This window comes from Perna viridis, chromosome 9 (assembly GCF_037379345.1).
Source record: "Perna viridis isolate PV_CMFRI_1.1 ecotype Kerala chromosome 9, ASM3737934v1, whole genome shotgun sequence".
Classification (NCBI taxonomy): Eukaryota; Metazoa; Mollusca; class Bivalvia; order Mytilida; family Mytilidae; genus Perna; species Perna viridis.
In genome coordinates this window covers 39,898,668-39,924,395 of record NC_142453.1, presented here as the reverse complement: position 1 = coordinate 39,924,395, position 25,728 = coordinate 39,898,668, and the positions used below count along the sequence as shown (strand labels likewise).

Genomic DNA, 25,728 nt, shown 5'->3' with positions numbered 1-25,728 from the left:
GTTGTTATTACGATGATTATATCATGATCGTAACAACAATGTTATGGAGATCGTCCTGGGTTTGACCATTTATGCGCCTGTTGAAAGGTTGTTCTATTTCGCCAACGTACTGTATATACCACATCGACACTGGAGAAGGTACATGATGTTTTAGGTTTTGCAAGTTACGTTGCAAAAATGGCGTATTCTTTTCCATTGCAGTAGCTTTTAAACGTTTGGGTGTGCAGTATCTGGGTATAGGTCTTACATCTTTTATCTCCACATGGTTGACACTGGCCTGTTGTATTTTGTTTGGGCTGAGATGAAATCTCTATACGAGTGTTATTACTTAGACCGGATAACTAAAATACCGAAGCGTCATTGGTGGGATACTTCAAATATGTAAAAATCCCAAAACATGGCCTAAATGTGAACACAGGAAGCAAAGACGATTAACATACACAATGTAGCGAACCGACTAAAAAAGACTAACTTAAAAGATAAAGGAATTTAACAAGACTTCATTAAAAATAACTAAAACACAAGCAATATGAACTCCAACAAAAAAACGGGGAGTGACATCAGGTGTTTCAGAAGGGTAAGCATACTGTCAACACATAGCTTCAGATGCATGTATAGTTTGATTAACTTCTGTTTGGTTTGGTTAAAAGATTTTAAACACAGAACTTGCCTCACCTTACTCTCAAAAGTTGATAGTCTATACGGGCTAACTAGAATTCATCAACAACATTAATAAAATTACCTGACATTTGTGTGAAGCATATATAAATCTAAATATCCTGTAGTTACAATTCTATTTTTTAAGAAGCTGCACGAATACGTTATAGTATACAGTAAGTAAGTAAATAATGGGATACCTTTTAACTGATGAACGGACTTGTAAATGATAGAACTAAACAAAGAACTGAAGCTGGTCCTTAACTGAGGAGAAAAAGTACATTTGCGTCCGAAACATTTCGGCTGATTCAAAAGAAACTCTAAAGAACTAATCTTGCACAATAAAGATTGCTTTGATATTTAAGTAGCAGTCATTGTAAGAATCATATGCATGCAAAATTCTGTAAAATGTGGCACATCCCCAAAAAGGCTACACATTTTTATTTTTGTACTTAATCTGCTTTATACATGTAGGGCTATATGATGGAATGTATAATCATTTATTCCTATCTGTCTGATCTAATGAGATATTTCACATTAAAAAATCCAATAGATTCCATTGTATTTTATTGTCATTTACAGAGTGTCTCCCATAACTTAGAGTTTTATAGTACATTTTATAAGATGTTTATCTCCTAAGAACAAGGGTTATATGGAAAGTACATGTTGCTTTCTATTCAGTGTAACAGTTTGAATAAAATATCAAAAATAAAAATATGTAGGCTGAATCACATTTTGCAAGATTCATATCTAGAGTTCTTCTTCATTAAGACACTACATGTACTTTCAATTTTTTTTATGATTAACAACTGCAATAATCAAACAACGTGGGTTATGAAGAACGAACTTTGAACTTAGTGTTTATTCCATTTCTTCCTTTCTACATAAGTGTATACCCTTGTTAAATCAGAACACATTTCCGGGACATTCTGTGGATATCGATAAGTTATTATAGTTATGGACTTAGTAAACCTTAGTGTTTACTATTTAGACTTTGGCGTTTGATAAATGTAAGCACTTGGGAAAAAAAAACTCAATTGTAATGATCATGCCAAAAACGGAAGAATTTAAACGTTTCAATGAAAATAACTTTGTGCGGAAGTCCTCTTCTCTGTAAAAATGATGATGCAAAATTTGTTGAATATCCAAAGTAGGTTGAAGAATGAAATATGTTGTGTTCGTGATTTCTTTGTTTTATCGGATTGGTGTATTTCTAGATCCTGATGGAAAATATGTATGTTCCAGAAAAGCCACATCTGAGTAAGAACATAGAATAACAACGTTTTTTTCTGGAGAAAAACCTACTTTTTTAAGGAAATGGTTACACGAAACTGTTGTTACTTTGAGATTTATTTTTACTTTTTTTGTTTTGTTTTGTTTTGTTTTGTTTTTGTTTTTTGCTTGTACATGTATGTTTCAAGGAAAAATTCCATGATCCATTTTTATACTACAATTTGAAAACATGTTTCAAATAATACATGATATGTTACGTTAATCAACACTCACGGAACTTAAACCATTGTTGTGACGTCAACACATTGTTTAAATAGTGGATTAAAAAAAAATACCGGTCATTTTTATTAACGTTGATCGTTTGAATCAACGGCATTACACTGTATCTCTGTATCTATGAGCCCCGTGCAGGTCCGGGTGTTAAAAGAATAGGCCTACAGCAGCGCTAAGCTTGTCGTAAAAGGCGACTAAATAGTCCTCAGAAACCTAGCCGGGGGCTAGGCGCTCTGCCCACAGAGCAACTGGGATGTGTGCCCCAGGTGGTGGAATGGGGTACCCCTGGCGTGTTACATGCTGGGGTTGTCAGGCTATAATACGGAAAACCTGACTGCAAACCATAGTGGTGCACCGTGTTGGGAAAGATGCCACGTTCCTCGCACGTTAAAGAACCCTGCTATGGTATTCGATAGGAGTAGGAACCTTTGCGCTCCGCCACAGGAGGCTAAATTGCCCGACCTTACCCATCCCCCTTTTTCCAGTGGCAATCAAAATTTGTCGACCCTATTATCCTTGTGACCCATCCTTTTTTTCATTTCATGTTCAATTTATCATCCATTTCATGTTCATTGTCTGAATATAGCTGAAATATTGCTGCTCGGACGTTAAACCCCAACAAACAAACAAACTAACTGTATCTATGACAATGCTAGTGAATCATACAACCCCAAGGGTGTTCATCAACCCAATAGTCACAAATTCGATTTCACTGAAACACCAGGGCTTCATTTCTTGTATAATAAACAGACTGAACTATCTAATGAAGTTCATCAAGCGATTGCCATTGGACAAAGGGACGGCCAACTATATGTCATGAAGTTTACTATATTACTCGCTGTAAATTTTGTTTTGTTTTATATTCGTTTTCGCGTTATACTATTGAGTAAATTTTTTGACGTTCATGATTTTTCAGAGCCAATGGGACCATAATAGACCATGACTATTTGATTCACGAATGTTGTCCTGATTACTTTGAACGAGATGGCGAATGTCGAGGTAAAGTTAATTATCGTATATTATTTCAATGTACATTACGAAAAACACGATTAATGATATACAAGTATTCGAAATAAAAACCTTTACAATAGGCAATTGAAAAAGCGATGGTATACTGTAAGGAGAATGGATATGGTGAATATGTTAAAGAGAAACAAACCCACCGAGATGAAAAATGTCAGCTCTTGTAAGACAAATTAGCAATATCTTATCGTCACAAGAAGCATTCATTAATAAGAGTATCAAAGTATTTTTGGGTACGATTATGGCTTCAGTATAGCTGTTCATTCTAGAATGTTCTCCGGGCAGATTTGGCAGAAATTGTGAGAACACGTGTTTAGCAGGCAAATACGGACCTATGTGTAGTAATACTTGTAACTGTAATCAACATCAACATTGTGATTCAGTGCATGGATGTGTTTGTAATTCTGGGTATTCAGGACCACAATGCAGCCCTAGTAAGTGAAATACTGAAGTTCTCTTCTTTCAATGTATCTCGAATATTTTGTGAAATATCAAATCAGCTGAGACCTAGATTAGGTTTCAAAACATATTGTTAGAACTATGATGACAGGAAACAAAAACTGGTAAACTCATTATACGTCTTTAAAAATACATCACAAAGTATCTAAACATCTTATCTTTTTTTGTAAAATACCAATGCATTTGTTCTTATTGTCGGCAAAGTACTCTTACTGAGATAATCCAAAACTGTTAACACAACTTGGAAATAACATACAACAGTTTTATCCAATACTGTTATCTATATTACAAACATCGTCTTAAATTTGTCGTTATTAATGACGTTAGATTGCTAATGTCTATCATGACAAAATAAGGTTATTAATGCATTAACGACTTATATTATTTTGCCTCATGTTAATCTGATTGTTTATATTCCTCATCCGGGCAAGCAGAAAATAACTCACAACTTTGACGTCATTAACATCGATCTATCCGCAGCCCGCAATTCAAATAATTTTACAAGAAAAAAAGGGCTTTGATTACGAGAGAAAATCTGATGTTGACTTAAACCGATTAGAAAAAAAAATTATAAAGATTGTTTAAACTTTTGACCAAGTTATGTTCTCGTAACAAACATTTGAACAGTTCATGAAACATTAACTGTCCCCCCCAAAAAAATCCCTAATATATAATGCAACCTGTGTTTTATCCACCATCAAGAACTGGATATATTTTTACTTTATTTTAAAGCAATAAAAATGATATACCTATATTTTCATGATTCATAGGTGAAACTAAACTTTTTTGTTCGTTTGTTGGGCTTTAACGCCCGAGCAGCAATATTTCAGCTATATTCAGGCGATGAGCATGACGTGGATGATAAAATGAACATGAAATGATAATGAAATGAAAAATGGGATAGGACACAAGGACAATGGGGTCGGGAAATTTTGAATGCCACTGGAAATAGGGAGAGGTGGGTAGGGTCGGGCAATTTAGCCTCCTGTGGCGGAGCCTTATGGTTCCTACTCCGGGAGAATTCCACAGTAGGGTTTTTTAACGTGCGAAAGAATAATCAAGGGAACCAAGGTTATAGCGGTAATCAAAAGAATGTAATCCAGGGACAAAGACCAGACATGGAAAACAGACATACACAACAAAGAACATAAAGTAACTAAAATCATACATACAAAGTAACAAAAGTAAATGAGCAACTCGGACTCCACTAAAAACTGGTAGCATGGACCAGGTGTACCGGAACGTGGCATTTTTCCAAACACGGTGCACCACTATGGTTCGCGGTCAGGTTTTCCGTATTATAGCCTGACAACCCCAGCATGTAACACGCCAGGGGTACCCCATTACACCACCTGGGGCACACAACCCAGTTGCTGTGTTGGCAGAGCGCCCTAGCCACCGGCTAGAGTCCTGAGGACTATTTAGTCGCCTTTTACGACAAGCTTAGCGCTGCTGCAGGCCTATTCTTTTGACACCCGGATCTGCACGGGGGGAAACTAAACTTAATTTAAGTAAAAAAACTTTGGGCAGTAAGGTAATTATATTTCAACATGTAATTTTAGTTTGTCCAACGGGTTTCTACGGTGTGAATTGCCAAATGTGTATATGTGCACGCCGCGCCACATGTGACCCAAAAACTGGCCAGTGTTATTGTCCGGTAGGATGGACAGGGCGCTACTGTATGGAACGTACGTATTGATTTCACTTACTTAGATAATTATTGCCTTGTTTTTGACAAGGGTACCTTCTTGTCTGTTAAAAGTATTACAGCGCTTTTTATCAAGCTTTATGCTTAGATACCGGTAACGTATTACATGGTATAGTCACAAATACAATGAAAACGTATTTGAATGAAGCTTTCTGTTTCAAGTTACTAACGTTTTCTTTCTAGAATGTGGTAAAGACAGGTTCGGAGAAAATTGTTCACAGGTTTGTGAATGTCGAAATGGAATCGGGTGTGATCCTGTTAACGGGAGTTGTTTTGATGGAGTACAGAAAAAGAACAAATCGGTAAACTGTGATGGAAATACTGTCATTATATACAAGGCAACAATGTATGGTTTACTAGTCGTTTTGTTAGCAATTATTGTCGTGCTTTTAGTACGGTATCGAATCCGAAAGGGAACAGCACCACTAACAGAAGATGGTTACAATGAAATATATCACTATAATGAAATGTCACGTGATAATCAGGCAGTGGCCTCTGTAGAACAAGGGGGAAGATGGCTGCCAACATGTAATATACAATCACGCTTGAACCGAACTCTTTCATTACCTAACATGTACTCTCCTGATGGGTATCTCCATCCCTACACCCCACTTATTGCTAATAGGGGCGACTATCTTAACCCTTACTCAGCTCTTCATATACAGATGCAAGGGAACATTGAGAATTTTTTATAAATGTCAGGAAACTACCACTCTAATAAAAAAATGAAAAAAAAAAATGTGCGTTGCAAATGTAAAACCTTCTGGATAACAAGAAAAAAAACAAAAACAAAAACAAAAACAAAATCAAAAACAAAAACAAAAACAAAAACAGAAAAGCCAAAAAAAAAAACCCAAAACAAACAAACAAACAATCAAACAAAACAAAACGATAAAAATTATAACAACAAAACAAAAAGAAAACGCCTGCACTATTTGCCGTTTCAACATTTAAGTATACTGCCTAGAAGAATGAATTCTTTGCCCTTTTTAAATTCATAGTTAAAAAAAAAGCAAACGCTTCAACGACAATTTGAATTAAGTAACGTTTACATCCGGTACAAAAAGTATTTTTTGTATACTTCTCTACTGTTAGTTAAGTTTGGTTTAGGTTGGTTAGTTTGATCGTTTAACATAACAAAATGGATTGGACAAAAGTTATCTCCTCATATCGGTGAAAAAAAAAAAAACAAAAAAAACAAAAAAAAAAAAACAGCAACATCAAGAACAACAAAGACCAGACAATTATGAACATATCGGTGTGCAATAAGGTGATATATACGCAAGTAATACTCTTACCGCATTTACAGTTTGTTTATTATTTAATTCCATATTTCGGCGAATAATTGATTTAAATCTGTATTTGTTAGTTTAGGGAACAAGGTTGGAATTATTAAGGAGATTACTTCTGTAATTTTTTTTATGGGGGACATTGAAAGAAATACATGGTAAAGATGTACATTTTCTGTAAAAGTGAAAAAAAAAGATATTTTTTCCTCTACAATTCATGATTTACTAATGATACTTACTAAAGTAATAGAAGAAGAATAAGGATTAATTTACATGACCCGTTTAGTGTCTTGGCACCTAATTTCCTAGCGCCAGTTATTCCTCTAACAGTTTTGAAAGTATCAATCCACGGACTTATCTTAGCTGTAATAAAATTATATAATATGGGAGAATAATATTAGTTATATTTTGCAGTGGATAAGCACTCAGCACCTTGGGTGGGATTAGTGTGCTTATGCAATCATTGACACTTTTCAATAAACAAAATGAAACACTTTGAGTCGTCGGCTCATTTTCCTCTACAACAAATATTTCCAATCAATTTTATATAGGTCTCAATGTTTGTGATTAAAGGTACTCTCACTCGATGAAACTTTCTTCAATCTAAATTTGTTCAATGTTACAAGCTTTATTAGTAAACAACTTCAGAGGTGCGTTCAGGTAGGATTGAGTTTAGATTGATTCTACTTAATACGTGTTCAAACTTTACGGGTACATTTACATACTTTTTTCTAATCATGAAATATATTTCATATCTTGTTTACCAAACTTTGTCGTCAAACTTTTTAAGAATAGAGCTATAAACGTGTAACTTCCTACTTATTTGGTTCCAATGCTGCTGATGAAAGATTCCTCCTTTACATACGTTATGAAGTATGAATACATGAAGGGTAATAACAAAACGATTTATACTGTAGGTACATTATAATAGTAAAAACAATGGTTAAAAAGGGAAGGTCGGTATAACAAATGACAATCGAATAAAACCTGGAGAATTTGAAACCATTTTGATGGACCTGACTTAGTACAGACATTTCACACGGAAATGGCGATTTAATCAGTTTTTATAACACCCTAAACTTTCTGCTTCAAATATGATAATTATTTCCATGTATATACATTAAAACGGGCTACATAAAACTGCGAAAAATATCGACCCCAAAGAAAAAGAAATACCGAAGCGTTAGTAGTGGGATGATTCAATTACGTAAAAATCCTCTAACATAGCATAACAATGAACACACGAAACAGAGACGATCAACATACTTAATGTAGATAACCGAATAAAAATGATTACACATAAAAACTGAAAATAAGAGTAACCAAGACGTCAAACATAAACACTAAATCCAAATTTGTAAAATCGGCAGTATATGTAATGAAGATCCCAGTACGGATCCTTGAGGCACACCATTAAATTTACCACAAAAGACTGATTCAGTTGAATGTATGATAACTTATCATTATCTTCTGATTCTACTACAGTGTTTTGAACGAGATAAGAAAGTCGCTTTAGAAACAATCAATAAACTGTTTTGCAGGTAAATACACTTAAAGCATATCAAACAGAGTGTTACAAAGGTTGGACAAAAAGTTTTTTTGATATACGTCAAAATAATAAAAAAAAATTACTAAATCATTAAATGAGTTAATTCTTATTTTAAATTAAATTAAATATAATAATCATCATAAGCTCTCAAGTTCTACAAATTTGAAGTAATGCTGTATGACAACTCATTATTCTGTAGTTGATATTCGTTCTACATATTTACATTAGCAGGAAGTGCAATGTTTTTTTCACACGCCTGTTCTGTAATGAGAATGAACACAATTTAGCTTTTTCACCAACATAAACAATCGACGGGTCTTCCTTTCCACACCGATATTTTAATGTGATTGTTTGTCACAACATTGTGTCAAAGTGCGTATTGTGCACGTTAGTTTTATGAAAAAAATACATCCATGTACATTTGAACATTTGAATACCGTTCATCCTATCGTTAGACAATGGACAATAAATAGTTATGTTCTCACTGTACCATTGTACATGACATTAGTGATCAAATTACTCCAAAAAGAAAATAACAAAACAAAACAAAACATAAAAAAAACATATTTATTTTTCTTGTTTGTGCATTTACTTGGTAAAATGTTTTCAGTATAGATAACGTGGTTAACCATGCAATATGTTTTAATTAACATATTTCTGTTATTTTGGACTTGTTTAGGCTAAAAACCACTAATTCCACTTCCCATAGGCTTCTATGCTAATTTCACAATATTCAATGGCTTCTCTGGACTTTACCTTAACTTTAACCTGCAGAGGACTATATATCAGCATGATTCTACATATGTCAGCTCACAATCCTCAGAATGGCATGTGGGGTTAGCAGACTTGCAGTGCAGTACTGGTCACCGGAAGTGAAGGGTCTATAAATAGCATGGGAAATCCCAGTGTTTTCACAAGATAGGGGTATATTTAAAAATCATTATGGAGATTAGGCTTCACATCACAAAAAGCAAAATGCACCTATAAAATGTACAGAAATGTTTTTACTTTCAGAAACTGTTTAAATTTTTTAAATAAGATGAGAACTTTTTTCACAGCACTATGAGGAACAGGGGTAATTTTTGCGTAGGACTATTTTTGCGTACGTTCCAAATGCTCATTGGTTGAATTGGTGGTCTGTAACCTGAATTTAGGCTTAGAGCAAAGCGGACAAAATGTGTGTAAAAGGAAAGCAACAACTGAGTAAGCAGATTTACGGTCTGCATTTCTACCAGGACTTATTCTATAGATTTTCAAAGTATTATATCAAAGATAATTTGATTTATATTACTAATCAACTTTGTTTTTTTTTTAGATTTATCTAAAAATTATTTAATTAGCTAGGTGCAGAATTGATTTTATTTTCAACTTCAGTAGTTTAGCCACTCTGAAGAATACTAGAGTGTTTTACTCACTGTTCATTGCAGAGATGATGCTGTAAGATTAACTGTTATTAGATATTTCCTCCAAGACCAATTTCTTATTAGTGATTACAACGAGAATAGATATGGTGTATATCTCAAAGATACAACAGCCCGACGGGATGAAAATGTCAGCCGAAGGCCATCAATCGGTCTTCACAGGAAAAAATCCTCATACCATTGGGCAGCAATCTGTTGACCCCAAAACATTATTATACACAGGAACAGAGAAAGGGTTGCTATTATATATTCAAGTAACATAAAAAAACAAAACGTAGCTGAAAAGAAACAAAGCATAAGAGTCAGAAATTCCCGACTTCGGACAGGCGCCAAAAAATACGGCGGTGTTAAAATACTTCGGCGTAATCATAACCCTCCCCTTTCTAAATCTGGCCTTTGTGGACAAATATTACACAAGTAAACACACATAGAATTCAGTTCAAAAAGGTCTGAGTCTCTTATTACAACGGAAATAAAGAAACTGAATAAAATTCACACAAATGTAAAAACTAAGGACAACTAGCAGTTAATTGACATGCCAGCTCCAGATCACTCAGTTTAAACCTGCAAAAAGTTATGTCCCCTTTGTATGTTAATTGACATGCCAGCTTTATGATTTTGGTGTTTCAATAGTGGAACTATGCCATCACCAGTATTTGGAGTATTATATGAGTACTTTAATTCATGGATACCAATTTCCGTGGATTAGGGAAGAAACACAAGTTCGTTTTTTAAGGTTTTCAGTATACACTTCAATGGAAATTTGCTTTTCGTTAGGGGGCCAAATTTCATTGTTTGGCCTTCCCACGAAAACCACGAGAGTTGGTACCCCACGAACAATAGTACTTTCACAGTATACATTTCATAATTGATTCGTTCCGGTCTTGTATGGGAATTGTAGAAATGTTTATTGTAACACAAAAATAATGCCAAAATGCTTCTCAGACTGAGATATTTTCAGCTTTTGATCAAAATATGAGTTCCAGGTAGGCGACTCAGCTGCCCTAGACCCTTAAGTGTCATTTCATGAAATGAATTGAGTCTTATTTCCATTACGAGCCTTGGAAAGTCAAAGGTCAAAGGTCACAATCAACTAGCATTTGATCAGTTAAGTTGAAAATATGGAAGAGATAATAAACTAAGTATACCATGGAAGACATAAAAATATGGAAGAGATGATAAACTAAGTATACAATGAAAGGCATAAAAATATGGAAGAGATGATAAATTAGGTTTACCATGGAAGACATACAAAATATGGAAGAGATGATAAACTAAGTATACCATGGAAGATATAAAAATATGGAAGAGATGATAAACTAAGTATACAATGAAAGGCATAAAAATATGGAAGAGATGATGAAGTAGGTATACCATGGAAGACATAAAAATATGGAAGAGATGATAAACTAGATATACCATGGAAGACATAAAAATATGGAAGAGATGATAAACTAGGTATACCATGGAAGACATAAAAATATGGAAGAGATGATAAACTAGGTATACCATGGAAGACATAAAAATATGGAAGAGATGATGAACTAGGTATACCATGGAAGACATAAAAATATGGAAGAGATGATAAACTAAGTATACCATGGAAGACATAAAAGTATGGAAGAGATGATGAACTAGGTATAATATGGAAGACATAAAAATATGGAAGAGATGATAAATTAGGTTTACAATTAAAGGCTTAAAAATATGGAAGAGATGATAAACTAAGTATACCATGAAAGACATAAAAATATGGAAGAGATGATAAACTAAGTATACAATGAAAGGCATAAAAATATGGAAGAGATGATAAACTAGGTATACCATGGAAGACATAAAAATATGGAAGAGATGATAAACTAAGTATACCATGGAAGACATAAAAAATATGGAAGGGATGATAAACTAAGTATACCATGGAAGACATAAAAATATGGAAGAGATGATAAACTAAGTATACCATGAAAGAGATCAAAATATGGAAGAGATGATAAACTAAGTATACAATGAAAGGCATAAAAATATGGAAGAGATGATAAATTAGGTTTACAATTAAAGGCTTAAAAATATGGAAGAGATGATAAACTAGGTATACCATGGAAGACATAAAAATATGGAAGAGATGATAAACTAAGTATACAATTAAAGGCTTAAAAATATGGAAGAGATGATAAACTAGGTATACCATGGAAGACATAAAAATATGGAAGAGATGATAAACTAGGTATACCATGGAAGACATCACAATATGGAAGAGATGATAAACTAAGTATACAATGGAAGACATAAAAATATGGAAGAGATGATGAACTAAGTATACAATGAAATGCAGAAAAATATGGAAGAGATGATAAACTAGGTATACCATGGAAGACATAAAAATATGGAAGAGATGATAAACTAAGTATACCATGGAAGACATAAAAATATGGAAGAGATTATAAACTAAGTATACCATGGAAGACATACAAATATGGAAGAGATGATAAACTAAGTATACCATGGAAGACATAAAAATATGGAAGAGATGATAAACTAAGTATACAATGAAAGGCATAAAAATATGGAAGAGATGATAAACTAGGTAACAAAGCTAAGTTAAAACAGTAATTAATGAAGTCATTAATAATTATGATACAATAGCTAGGTTCATCAAAAACGCATCATTGTAAATTAAAATATATAACACAATACATACAAAACATGACACATTTATTCTTCCACACTTGCAATACAGAGCAAGAAAATCTTACCCTTCTGCTGCACCTAATGTCTCTCCCAGTTTTTGTTGGAGTTCATAAAGCTAATCATATAGTTGTTTGTGATATTGTTTTTTTCCTATTTCAGTATTGATATGCTGACAGTAAAGTCGTTTCCTACTTTTGACGGGAACCAAAATAATTGAACACCGGAAGGTTGTATAAAAATCTTTTTGGTTTAAAATTTCTTATTTCTTATACGCTTTCAATTAAAATATTAATATGGTATATTTGGGACAGTCTAAAATTTGGCTTTAATAAACTCCATATTCTACAATTGAACCTTTGTCAATGAAATACAGATTGTCCATCATGCTATCTGACGTTGCTAACTGTCTGATGAGAATCGGAAGCTTATTCATTTTTAAAGAAAGAATAGATGCTATTAACATCAGGACTATTCTTCATCGTAAAAAGGTTATATTCAAAATACCACCGTATTTAAAAAATTTGATCAACTTACAGCCAACTAAGATAGACAATTAGTAGTAGAGTTTTTATCCATAAAAAGACATATTGGAATCTAAAGATAGAGGAATACTTGCGACTGTACTGATTATCGAAATAAAAAAAAAAACAGGAAACAATTGAAAGAAATAAATATTAATGAGTAATAGGAAACGTGACTTACTGTAACCCACATTGATGAAATCCAAATATTATGCACAAACTACATTAAAAAATACGAAGTTGTCGTTCTTTCTTCCTAATTAAATTACCCAATATAATAAAAAATAAACAAAATATAAAGATTGGATTGTTGGTGATAGAGGCTTAAGTTGTTGGGGTGTTGGGGTGTTGGTGAAAAACGCCTAGGTTGTTAGAGTGTTGGGGTGCTGGTGAAAGACACTTAGGTTGTTAGGGTATTGGGTTGTTGGTGAAAGACGCTTAGGTTGTTATGGCGTTATGTTGGGGTGTTGGCGAAAAACGCTTAGGTTGTTGGGATGTTGGGTGTTGGTGAATGACGCTTAGGTTGTAAGGGTGTTGGGGTGTTGTTGAAAGACTCTTAGGTTAGTGGGGTGTTGGTGAAAGATGGCTAGGTTGTTAGAGTATTGGGGTGTTGGTGAAAGACACTTAGGTTGTTAGGGTGTTGGGATGTTGGTGAAAGACGCTTAGGTTGTTAGGGTGTTGGGATGTTGGTGAAAGACACTTAGGTTGTTAGGGTTTTGGGGTGTTGGTGAAAGACGCTTAGGTTGTTGTGGTTTTGGGGTGTTGGCGAAAAACGCATATGTTGTTGGGATGTTGGGAAGTTGGTGAATGACGCTTTGGTTTTTAGGGTGTTGAGGTGTTGGTGAAAGATGCTTAGGTTGTTAGGGTGTTTGTGAAAGACGCGTAGGGTCTCCTCATGTTTGCAATATAGGATAATCAAAACTGAGAACATTGGAAATTCAAAATCTGCATGCGCACAAATATCTCAGTCTTTGTTTTAAATTACATGTTGAAAGAAAAAAGATTAAATTATGTAAATAATAATAACTTTTTTACCCTATGATTAAGTTTTGGAATAAAGCATTAGACACTATAATATACACAAGATTCAAAATATCATATAACACAATTATTCAGATATTGTTTTTTTTTCTCTCTTTCAATTGTTATTTTAACAGTTCAAATAATTATAAACAATTTAATAATTTGATATTGGTTTCAACCTCACTTTGTTTGTTATTTATTGTGCGTGTTTGTATGTATAACCTTTATTTGATTTACAACTCATTATTTTTGTTATCATTATCATTTCATATTTCTATATTTTGCCTTTAGTGCCTTGTCATATTATGATTTCTATTACTTCAACTGATGCTGTCACTTCAACTTTTGGCAGCGTCAATGGAACCTGAGTGGCAATCTAGTGTTGCTCAGACTACTATAAAACAAATCAAAACAGAGATAAATAAGTTTCCATAGAAACAATAAAATCTTACGCAGCAGCTAAAATGTTACTCGATAGCACATTTTTGTCAAACGATTAAAGACCCCATAGAACAATCGATTGGTTTATGTATACTATATTTAAAGCTTCTACATATTACCTCACAAAGCACTCGTAAGATTTAGGTATAAGTAAATCCTTAACATAGCAATGAAAGATGCGTAAATATTAGTCTTACATGTAAATTGTGAAACAATGTCTTGGTCTTTAGAATTGAAAATACACAATACAATACTATTAGGTATTGAGTCGGATTTTACATGTACATATTACATTTACGAAAAATGATATCATAAATTAAATTTTAACAATAAATGTCAGTGATTGTTGAATGAACAAGCCCAATATTACCACATTGAAAGTGTAGAACAGATTCATCGGTAGGTCAAGTTGTACATTCCTCTGTTAAACACCTTTGTTGAAATTCCTTTAAATATCATCTGCATAAATTGTAGAACGGCAAGCAAAATATATCTAGTTATAGTCTGTTCAGGCTTTATCAATATAAACTTATAGTCATGCATCTGTTTTTCTCATAGAATGTTCTCCCGGTACATTTGGGATAAACTGTGAGCACGGTTGTATACCAGGGAAATATATATGGACCTAAGTGTTCTAGGACATGTGACAGTAACCAAACACAGCATTGTGATCCAGAACGTGGCTGTGTATGTAATGCCGGATACACTGGAGAAATTGTACTTCTAGTTTTTATTTCATGACAAAGCTCCCAAATTGTAGTTGAGTTGCTAATGTACTGTTGTATTTTATAACGAAAATAGGAACGGTAAATATGTGAAAGAAAAAAAAAACCCATCTGAGGTCAAACGTCATCCATAGATCTGCAATGAACAATGAGGAAATCATCACACCACGAGGCAGTCTGCAGCTAGCTTAAGCCCAAGTTAAATAAAAAAATAAATAAAATACTAAAGATGAAAACCAGTTACAGTACTTGGGTGTAATCACTGCCCTTCCCCTTTAAAATCTGGCCATTGTGGAACAAATATTACACACATAATCAGTTCATAAAGGTCTTAGTCACTTGTTACAAGGGGAATAAAGCAACTGAATATAAATTATACAAATGTTCGAACTAAGGACCACTAGCAGTTAACTGATATGCCAGCTTCAGATCTGTTAAATCCAGACAATTTATGTTCCAATTGCATGCTATATCAATCCCAATTCTTCCAATGCCGGTTTGAGAACCATCGCATATCACAAGTCATACAATAAGAACATAATCCAGGTCATGTCCAAAAAAGCTTTCAAATATGTGTATTTTTAATTTCTATCTAAAAATCCTGTGAGTGAATCAATGTTAATACCAAACGATGCTTAACGATTTACAACAATATCATAACTATATCCCTTACGAAGAAACATATTCAACGGTTTAGTTAACTTATTGAGTGCGTATCGAGCTTTGAGTAGAAAATTGCCGTTAAACAAAGGGTGAGAGATAACAGCTCGCATTAATCACTTACAAGTACATCTGTATTAATTGAAAATGGATTTCTTGTATCGGTTGAAACAATTGTGAATGTTTTTTACGAGCTTGTGATATCGAAGCATCCAAAAAGTTTCTAAAGATCTAAACGTTTAATAAAATACCGATGAAATATTTTTTTATTATCGGCAAAGTACTCTTACTTAAATGAGTCAAAACTGTCAACAAAACTGCATTGAATTTTTATCCAATATTGTTATCTATCGTGTAATATGTCGTAAGTAATGGCGTCTCATGGTTATTGTCTATCTTGACAAAATAAGTCACGGCTAGTTTCATCTGTGGCAATATTCCTTCAGCACCTGCAGTTTTAATATCATAACTCAAACGTTATGCCAGATCTTGCCGTAACTACAAGGACTTTCTGTATCGCGCTAGACTTCTTACAAGTAGGCTGCTAGAACAGGTTTATATTGCTACAAAATTGAGGTCATCACTACAGAAGTTTATGGTCGTCACCATGAACTCGTGGATTGTAACAGTGTATCCATCTGCACAGTAAGAACTGATTTATTCAACGTGTAATAGTTTTCCTTGAATCCCTGGAAATCACACCAATTACGGTAATTGCTACAGGTACATTATTAAAAGTTAAATTATGACTTTTTCATCGAGCTCAATAATACGTGTATGATACCGGTAGCACGTATAAAATATGTACTACATGTTATGGTCACAATTGAAATATCTATGTATTTCAATAGAGAAGTTGCTTTCTGTTTCAAGTTACTTACATTCTCTTTCTAGAATGTGGTAAAGACAGATTCGATGTAAATTTTTTACATGTTTGTGAATGTTGAAATAAAATCGGTTGTGATCCTGTTAACGGGATTTGTTTTGATAGAGTAAGAAAAAGAAAACATTGGTTAACTGTGATGGAAATACTGTCATTATATACAAGGCAACAATATATTGTTCACTTGTCGTTTGTTATCAATTATTGTCGTGCGTTTAGTACGATATCGATTCCGAAAGGGAACAGTTCCACTAACAGAAGATGTTTACGATACGATATATCCGTATAATGAAATGTCAGTAGAGCGACGTGATAATCAGAAAGGGTCCTCTGTAGAACAAGGTGGAATATGGCTGTCAACATGTAATATACAATCACGCTTGAACCGAACTCTTTCATTACCTAACATTAATTTGCTTACTCAGAATTTTATATACAGATGCAAGGGAAAATTCAGAATTTCTATAAATGTTATGAAACAAAAGAATGCTATCGCTCTGATAAATAAAAACAAATAAATTAAAAACAATGCGGCAAATGTTGAAACTTCTGAAAACAACAACACAAATAACAATAACAGCATCATCAAGAAATCAAACAAACAAAACAAAGCGAAAACGTGTAGAAATATGTTACAAGAAAAACGGAAATCAAAGTATCAAGCGTTTGTTTTTATCCCTATTATGAACCTATCGATGTGCAATAAGGTTATAAACCTAAGTAGTAGTGTCTGTAAAGTGTTCCGGAAACCAAAAGCGCCAGTTCGTCTTATGACAATTTTGAAAATATCAGGCTTGACTAATCTTAGTTGTAATAAAGAATTAATCAGTGAAGGAAATTATACTTAATGGAAAAATAATCTTAGTTATATTTTGCAATGAATCAGCTCTTAAGCTTTGAATTTTAAGCGGAATTAGTCTGCTTAGGCAGTCATTGAAGCTTTGGATTTTCAATTGAAAATAAGAATACTCTTCTAGTCTTTAGCTACGTTTTCTCTAAGACAAATTTCCCAAATCAATTTTAATGTATAAATTCTCAATTTTTGTGTGATTTAAGGTAACTTTCTGCTGTCTGAAGTTGTTCACGGTTTGAAGCCTTTCCAAAATAAAAGTATGAAAAAACCTTAGAGATGCGAAACCTATCAAATACCGAGGCTTCGGTCTTTCTTTTGAGTATAAACTAAACTGATGTATAGAAATGTAACTTCCAAACTTATTTGGGTCTAATGCCACTGATGAGTAATTTCTCCTTGACATACTTGTAAAACATACATCAATTCAAAATTTTTACTGGATTGATATTTTTTTTAGTTTTAAGTGCACAAGTACAGATTAAGGGCCTTTCACACAATTAAAAAGGAAAACGTAAAGTATTTATTTTTATCGAGATGAAAAGAAAACCTCCATCTCATCAACTCCCAAAAATAAATACTCCTTTAGATGATTCAATCTGGACTTATTTGTGATCTAAATAGTTTTAAAAATGCGTCGTGAGCAAACAGTCTTCATAATTATCTAAATATCTAAGCAATATCGTTATATGAATTATGAATAAATGAAGTGTAATACAAAACTACTAAACTGCGGGCAATAGTTAAAAATGGTTTAAAAAGGGAAATAGCAATATTAAGGTAAAACCCCGAGAGATGGAAACTATTACGATGGCCCCATTTTAGTACGTAAATTTCAGACAGAAAATGGAGGTTGAAAGCTCTCGCTTGTATATTGTAATTGAAACGGGGAGCATAAAATTGCCACTGGTGAAAATATCGGCAAAAACATAAGCGTCAGCAGTGGGATGATTCAAATACATAAAAAAACAAAAAAAAAACATAAACACATAAGACAAAGACAACCTACATACACAATGAAGCAAAAACGCAGATAAACACATAAAAACTTGAGAGAAACAAGATGTCACATAAAAAGTGAAATAACAAATTTTCAAATCAATAGTACAAATGTACATTAAATGAAGGTCCCAGTTAAGATCCTTGAGGTACGTTATTAAATTAACCACAAAAGATTAATTCAGTTGAATGTTTTATATCTTGTTATTTCCTTCTGGTTCTACTACAGTTTTTTAAGTAGCTAAGCAGTGACAAAAGGAAACACAATCTAATTTTTAAAGAATTAGGTATACAATAATACACTGTCAGAAATTAGATGCAGAGTAGGATAAGGTTAGTATCTTAACTAATAAATGTACGCAGAAATAAGACCATTTTTGAAAACAAGTGAGTATTTTCATGTCCATAATCAACCCCCCCCCCCCAACTAACCATACTCTTAACGACACAACATACAAATGATAACATTGAAAATAATGAAAGAAAGGATCGGCCACCATATTTAAAGTATAACATTAACCATATTTGTGTGATAGAAATTAATATTATTTAAGTTTTCTATTAGAATTAATAGCGGGTACTGTATTGGTCTGAGCACTGTCGTCACCATAGCACATGGCCATGAATGATATAACTAAACTATTCCAATTACGTGTAACATAAGGACAAAAAAAAAAAATAAAAAACAATTAGCAATATTTTATTTCTTAACTTTGTTTTTTGCAGTTGAGTATGCTTAAAGCATATTAAACAGAGTGTTACAATGTACAAGAGTGGGGAAGATATGTTTCATTGGAATACGTGATATTAATAAAAAAATGATTAATTAATTGATTAAGTATTTTTTACTTAAATTTATCTTATATATAATAATCAACATAAGCTTTCTGGTTCTACGAAACGACGCTGTATGAAAACTTATAGTGCTATAGTTGATTTTCTTGCTAAATATTTATATGAGCAAGATTTGTCATTTTTTCACATGCCTGTGCTGCAATGAGAATGAATGCAATAATCGACGGATCTTGTTTTTCCTTTTCACACCGATATTTAAATGAGGATGTTTGTTACAACAGCTGAGCTGGGTCAAAGTGCATTAATACAATTTAGTTTCATCAGGACAAAATACCACTAAGTGCCTTTATCATTGAACATTGAACTTCCCATTACCCTATCTTTTGACAATGACCAGTATTTATGCTATCACTGTACCAAGGTTACATGACATTAACGATAAAATCACTGAGAAAATACATCAAGACCAACAGAAATTATTTCATCGTCAGTCAGTCTTTTTTTTTATAAAATGTTTAGATTGATATTGGTCATGAGTTACCGCAATATCTTAAAAATTGGTGTAAATTGATTAACTACCCACTATTGTCTAGATACAAGTTGTTGAATTGGAAAAACCAAAAAACAGTGAACAAAATGTTTTGGCTAGTATAAAATAGCAAATATAAGATTGTCTGCAATTGTTATAAAAATAAACTTACTTCCATCCATAATTTAGCATAACAAACGAATGCTAGATTTGGTTACATATAAAAGCAGAGTCAGTCTGTTTATATAAAAGGAATCATTTTCAGTATGTCTTTGACTAATCATTTATAAACAGGATTCAAACACTGCATACCATTTGAGTTGAGACAAAATTAAATGTATACATGTCCTTGAGTTTTACAAAGGCTTGAAATATAGATATTCCAATTTCAATTAAAATCTAGGAAGGCTACAATGTTTAGAATCTGCAATGAAAAAATATACTAATAATTGTCTTAGTATAGGTGTAATAGATAAAAGGTACAGATTTATTTTTGAAATGCTGTGAAATTTTGGAAATAACCACTTTATGATAAACAATATTGTTGATGTTAATAGCACCTATATATTCCTTTGATTTAAATGGTGCATAGATAAACTTCAGATTCTCATTGTGAAGAGGCTCAGATTTAACAGGTTTATAACTTTAATTCCCTTGATTAATCTTTAAAAAAGACAAACCGAGTCACGTCAGATACAATGCTAGACAACATGTATATCATCTAAGAAAAACGAAACGTTTGAAAGAACTGGATAAAGGATAAACATACTGGAAATACTTTTATCTTCTATATTTTTAAGTATTTACATAGGATTAATGCCAATATGAATGTAGGTGGTACTGTAATTAGCTTGCTGTTAATCCTTCACTGTGGACAATATTTTTTTAAGACGAATTGACATCTCCTTTGTGGACCAAGATGAAGATTTTGAAATATAACTTTCTTTGTATGGATCCTTACAAAGTTTGAGAACTTAATACAAGTAAGGCAAGTCCTCACATTGTGTTTCAATGTTGAGGGAAGACATGGATGACTTGTTGTTTTTACGGATTTCATCTTTATGAAAAGTAGTACGTTTTTATATCAACCAAAACACACAAGTGTTTTCCTGTTATGCTGTTAGTAAACTTGCTACGTCACTATAAAACCGGAAATAATTGTATTAATACTTCGAACATAGGCACGAACATTTGTTTCGAATTATTTCCCGTTTCAATTAACTTTGGGGATTAACTTTGTAGTGTGCTTTATTTACATATAGACCAAATATAATACTGTACATCAACTGTAGAAAACAATATGCGTTGCCAAAAGTTTCAAGAAGTATATCATTTGTACATTTTCAAAATTAAATTAACGTTTCTTCAGTTTTTCGATAAAGTAGCAATAACATGGTCATGATGGTCATCCTTTTGACTTTTTTTATGCAATACAATTCGATAACCCACATTTAAATTTTGCAATGTCACTGAAAGAATTATTCTGATACATCTCAAAACTTTCTCTTGTGACGCCAACATTTTTTGTTTTGGACGGAGAAAATGGAGCACCGCAAAAACTTAATTCAATAGGAATGACGTTAACAAGGCACAACAGAAACAACAGACGAAATTACAGAAGGGAAACAAATCACACGTTCACCTACAAGGACATTTATAAAAAAAAAAGTCAATACAATGTCATATATATTTTATTTGATTAACATCCCGGAAAGATATTGAAATAATATTAAATGGAAATGAGAAGCACTTTTATTTTGTTTATTGGATTGCCATAGTAAAAAATAGTTTGTTGCAGCCAAGATTAAATTTCACATATATTGTACTTATAATCAATTGACACAAATGGTCTCCAAACAGGAAGCATTTAAAGGAATCCAACAAAAATAATGTTTAACGTAGTTCCTGTTATATATAAGCTGATGTTTGTGAGCAATGCATACAGATTTATAGTTGTTAATTCATTTATTGGTAAAATGTGTCAGTATAGATAACGTGGTTAACCATGCAATATGTTTTAATTAACATATTTCTGTTATTTTGGACTTGTTTAGGCTTAGAGCTAAGCGGACAAAATGTGTGTAAAAGGAAAGCAACAACTGAGTAAGTAGATGTACCAGGACTTATTCCATAAAATTTTCAAAGTAGTATGTCAAAGACATTTGGCGGATTTTTTTGCCAAACAGATACCATTTATGAATATATGATATGAGTATATTTTATGTTTGTTTGGCAGTTATGTATTAATATGATTTGAACGCCATTATAAGTAAATACGGTGTTTTCTTTTATTTCAAGCCTAGATAATTTTATATTTTCTCTAGGATAAATGGAACTATCAAAGTCTTGGAGATTTTCATCAACGAATGTTGTCCTGATTACTATCAACTAGATGGGGAATGTCGAGGTTATATTAATATTAAACGTTGAACTACTTTATTTTATTGAATGTTTTAAAATGTACATGTACGGTTCCCGATTTTGTTTAAATCATCAAAACTTGAATGAGAATGACAAAACATCAAATAAAGACTAAGGTCAATGACAGTATTATTTACTGCACTTCTGAACTACTATATTGATTAAATACTCATATCTGAAAAAAAATATTATTAATTACTCATTTTAGAATGCCCGCCAGGCACATTTGGCAGATATTGTGAGAGCAAATGCATAGGTGACACATATGGACCAAAATGTGCAAATAGATGTCATTGTAGTCAAGCTCAAAGATGTGATCGAGGATTAGGATGTGTATGTGCCGCTGGATACGAAGGGACGACCTGTCTTTCTAGTAGATATGATATTTCAATAACCACTATCAAGAATTTTTGCTCTTTACATATGTTAAACGGAGACAGTGCTTAAGTTCAGTTTATTTTGTTTTCGTTAATTATTTCCTTGTTGGACAAGGAAATTTTAAATCAAACACTTTAACACATATATAATCACAGTGATGAAAAAATTAAAAAAGGGACCTTAATTAGACATTTCCTCCAACGACCATTTTCTACCTACAGATTGTAATTAGAAATTGGTCGTATCCAGTACTCCTCCTCTCTTTCCCTACCATGGTTTTTACTTAGAACGGGACTGTTCGTGAATGGTATTTTTTTTTCTAAAATACGACACAATTTCTGACATATATAATCACAGTAAAAAAATACAAAAAAAATGAACCTAAATAAGACATTTCCTCCAAAGACCAATTTCTAATTACAGATTGTATGCATAGCGTCATGTCAAAGTATGCTATTTTGAATTATTATATTATGAATATGTTTTAGTGTGCCCAACGGGATATTACGGCGTGAACTGCTTAAATGAATGTTTATGTGCAAATGGTGCTAGTTGTGAACCAATGACAGGGCTTTGTGTCTGTCCACCAGGATGGATAGGGCAATACTGTACAAACAGTAAGTGTTCATTACAGAAATTGATCTTAAGAAAGACAACTGTTTCTCTACCTCATACCTATACCTTAACGTAAGCATAGAAGACACAATACGTTTAGAATTGAAACTCTATGCTTAACTGTATGCTTTGGGCATTCCAATAGTAACAGTACACTAATATCACCAACAGTTGGAGTATACACTTCACCTGTCTTGTATGTAACTTGTACACGGCGATTTTATATTTGCTTTGTTTGTTTTTTAAGCAAGATTACTTTCAAACTGCTCAGATTAGGGTATGTTTAGGATATGTTCAGCTTTTGATGATATTAATACTACAGGTTTTATTGTCGCCATGACAATTTTATTGACTAATACTACATTATATTGTTCTAGATTAATGTATTCTCGTTTTTGGCCATGTATTTTAAAATTTTGCACGCTTCAATATTTTGCTGATACAATTATATTAAATAAGTTGTTGTTTTTTAATTAAATTCTATTAATATAATTTTTATCAAGTGTTTTATCAAGTGTTTTACAAATTCAAAGATTGAATAATGTGTGTTCTTGTGCATCTTTTAAGGAGGTAGACTTAGGGTAAGGGACATAACTCATGACATCAGTGATATGTTTGTATTATATTCAATTTCACCGACTCCTCTCAAGCTATCATTTGAAGCAGATTGAAACGAATCCAAGTTAATCAAATGCTTACATAAGATTGATGTAAAATGCTGAATACAGACGTTCCAATGATTTTTATGAATTGTGTCCCTTTCCCTAGGTCTCCCTCCTTAAATCTTGTAGATATCACAAGCTTGATATACTTTGAACTGTTGACAATATACTGTTTGTATCGCGATACGACGTTACAAACAGAATATTGTCATGGAAATCTGCATTGATTACATTATTGAATCATAACAAATCTATTTCAATTTAAGTTCAGTGCAAGAGGAAATAAATCCTCCTTTGACTTTGAGGCAATGCCTTTCTAACATTATTCCATCAACTATCGATTTTTATAATTTACTGCTCAACGTAGTAGATTCGTTTCTTATTTCAGGATGTGATAGCGGTATGTATGGTACCAATTGTTCAGCAAATTGTGGTTGTTCGGTCGATGTTACCTGCGACCCTGTGACTGGTAAATGTATTGATGGCACTTTGGAGGAAAACTCCACTAAATTATCCAAAGATGACAATAAAGGTGAAAATCTCAAATAATGGATGTTAATTATTATGTTTCATATGGTTTCTTGATTACATTTTGTCTTTTAAAATAGTTTCTAAAGGAATGAACAACTTGATAAACCATATTGCGAAAAGGTACACGTTAACACAGCTTCTCTTTTTTCACTTTAGTTGTCAAACGTATCTAATGTATTTACATTTTACAATTAATGCATATGAAAGAAAGTTTCATTACTTAATTACATTATTACATGTATTATTTCCCTCAATTTTAAACATTAATATTAAATCTGAAAGGCAGTAATATGTATTGAAAATCTGTTTCTCCGACAATTATAACAACTATCGGCAAATAGAACATAACAACATCTAATATTGTGACATAAATTAAATAAATTATTGATGCTTTGGCTTCGTTCAAAGTTTTTTTATATGTATGTCCGGATGCCCGTGTCATGTTTAAATCTTTATAACTCTGACATAAAGTTCTCTGTTATAACCAAGTGGTCATTTCAAACCGATTTGAGTGAAGGTACTACTCCTAATGTCACTGTTTTTGTTTGTCTACTGTGACTCACGTTGTATGTTTGCTTGTTTGTTTTTAATGGCACATGTGATCTTTTGACAGGTCAGTCATCATTGACAGTATATATACTTATGGCGGCAGCTGTTACTGGGCTTGTTATACTTGTCACAGTAGTTATAAAAGTTAAGGAAGTCGTTTACAGATCTATTAATCTATCGAGGAAGGTGACGAATCAAATTCAGGTGCAAGAAATAACAACTGTTTCTGGCGATTACCGTCAGCAGCCTGAGACTGCCGTTACAAATCTACATTATACTGCTGACCAACTTAACGTTGAAGCTGTCTCTGAAGACATTTATTGTGAAATCGAAGAACTTTGAGAGACATATAGATTAAAACAAAGCTTCACATCGTTTTTACCTATTTTATCTGTATATAGATTTAATTATCGACATCTTTGGACGGTAGCTGTGTATGGCGCAGGGTAGAACCTCAAATTGATGCATTTCTATTTTGATAATTTTATACTTGGATACAATTACTTTTTTATTTAGATCGTCATGTTGCTTGCATAACTACAGTCACTTTCGTTCCATATATTTACCTCATCTTTATTCTACTGCTCTTTCATAAAGTTTTACTTACGTTTCAATCACACAAAGACTGTATAAACCTGTATTTTTAGGATTGGTAGTTTATAGTTAATCATTTTAAAATGAAACCACTTCTGTAAATTTTTACTTGAGTTTGACTACAGGACATTTGGAACTTGCTAAACCATAACGACTGCTAAAAAAAGAGGTAATGTAACTTCGACATTTGATTAAATATCGACACCAAATCAACATATTTGGATTCAAAATTGATTTTTCAATATAAAAGGG

At 32.8% G+C, this 25,728-nt stretch overlaps 1 protein-coding gene across 1 annotated transcript; it reads left to right on the top strand.

Moving 5' to 3' along the window:
* Window positions 1-1,699: 1,699 nt before the first annotated feature.
* LOC148608484 (uncharacterized) lies at window positions 1,700-25,582 on the top strand. The gene is made up of 13 exons (XM_088543591.1): window positions 1,700-1,917; window positions 3,080-3,162; window positions 3,456-3,620; window positions 5,208-5,333; window positions 5,537-6,045; window positions 8,128-8,183; window positions 9,619-9,742; window positions 21,717-21,829; window positions 22,051-22,133; window positions 22,356-22,520; window positions 23,014-23,142; window positions 24,191-24,334; window positions 24,947-25,582. The coding sequence occupies exons 1-13, from the start codon at window positions 1,820-1,822 to the stop codon at window positions 25,222-25,224; spliced, it is 2,073 nt and encodes a 690-aa protein (XP_088399717.1). The 5' UTR covers window positions 1,700-1,819; the 3' UTR covers window positions 25,225-25,582.
* The last annotated feature ends 146 nt before the right edge of the window (window positions 25,583-25,728 follow it).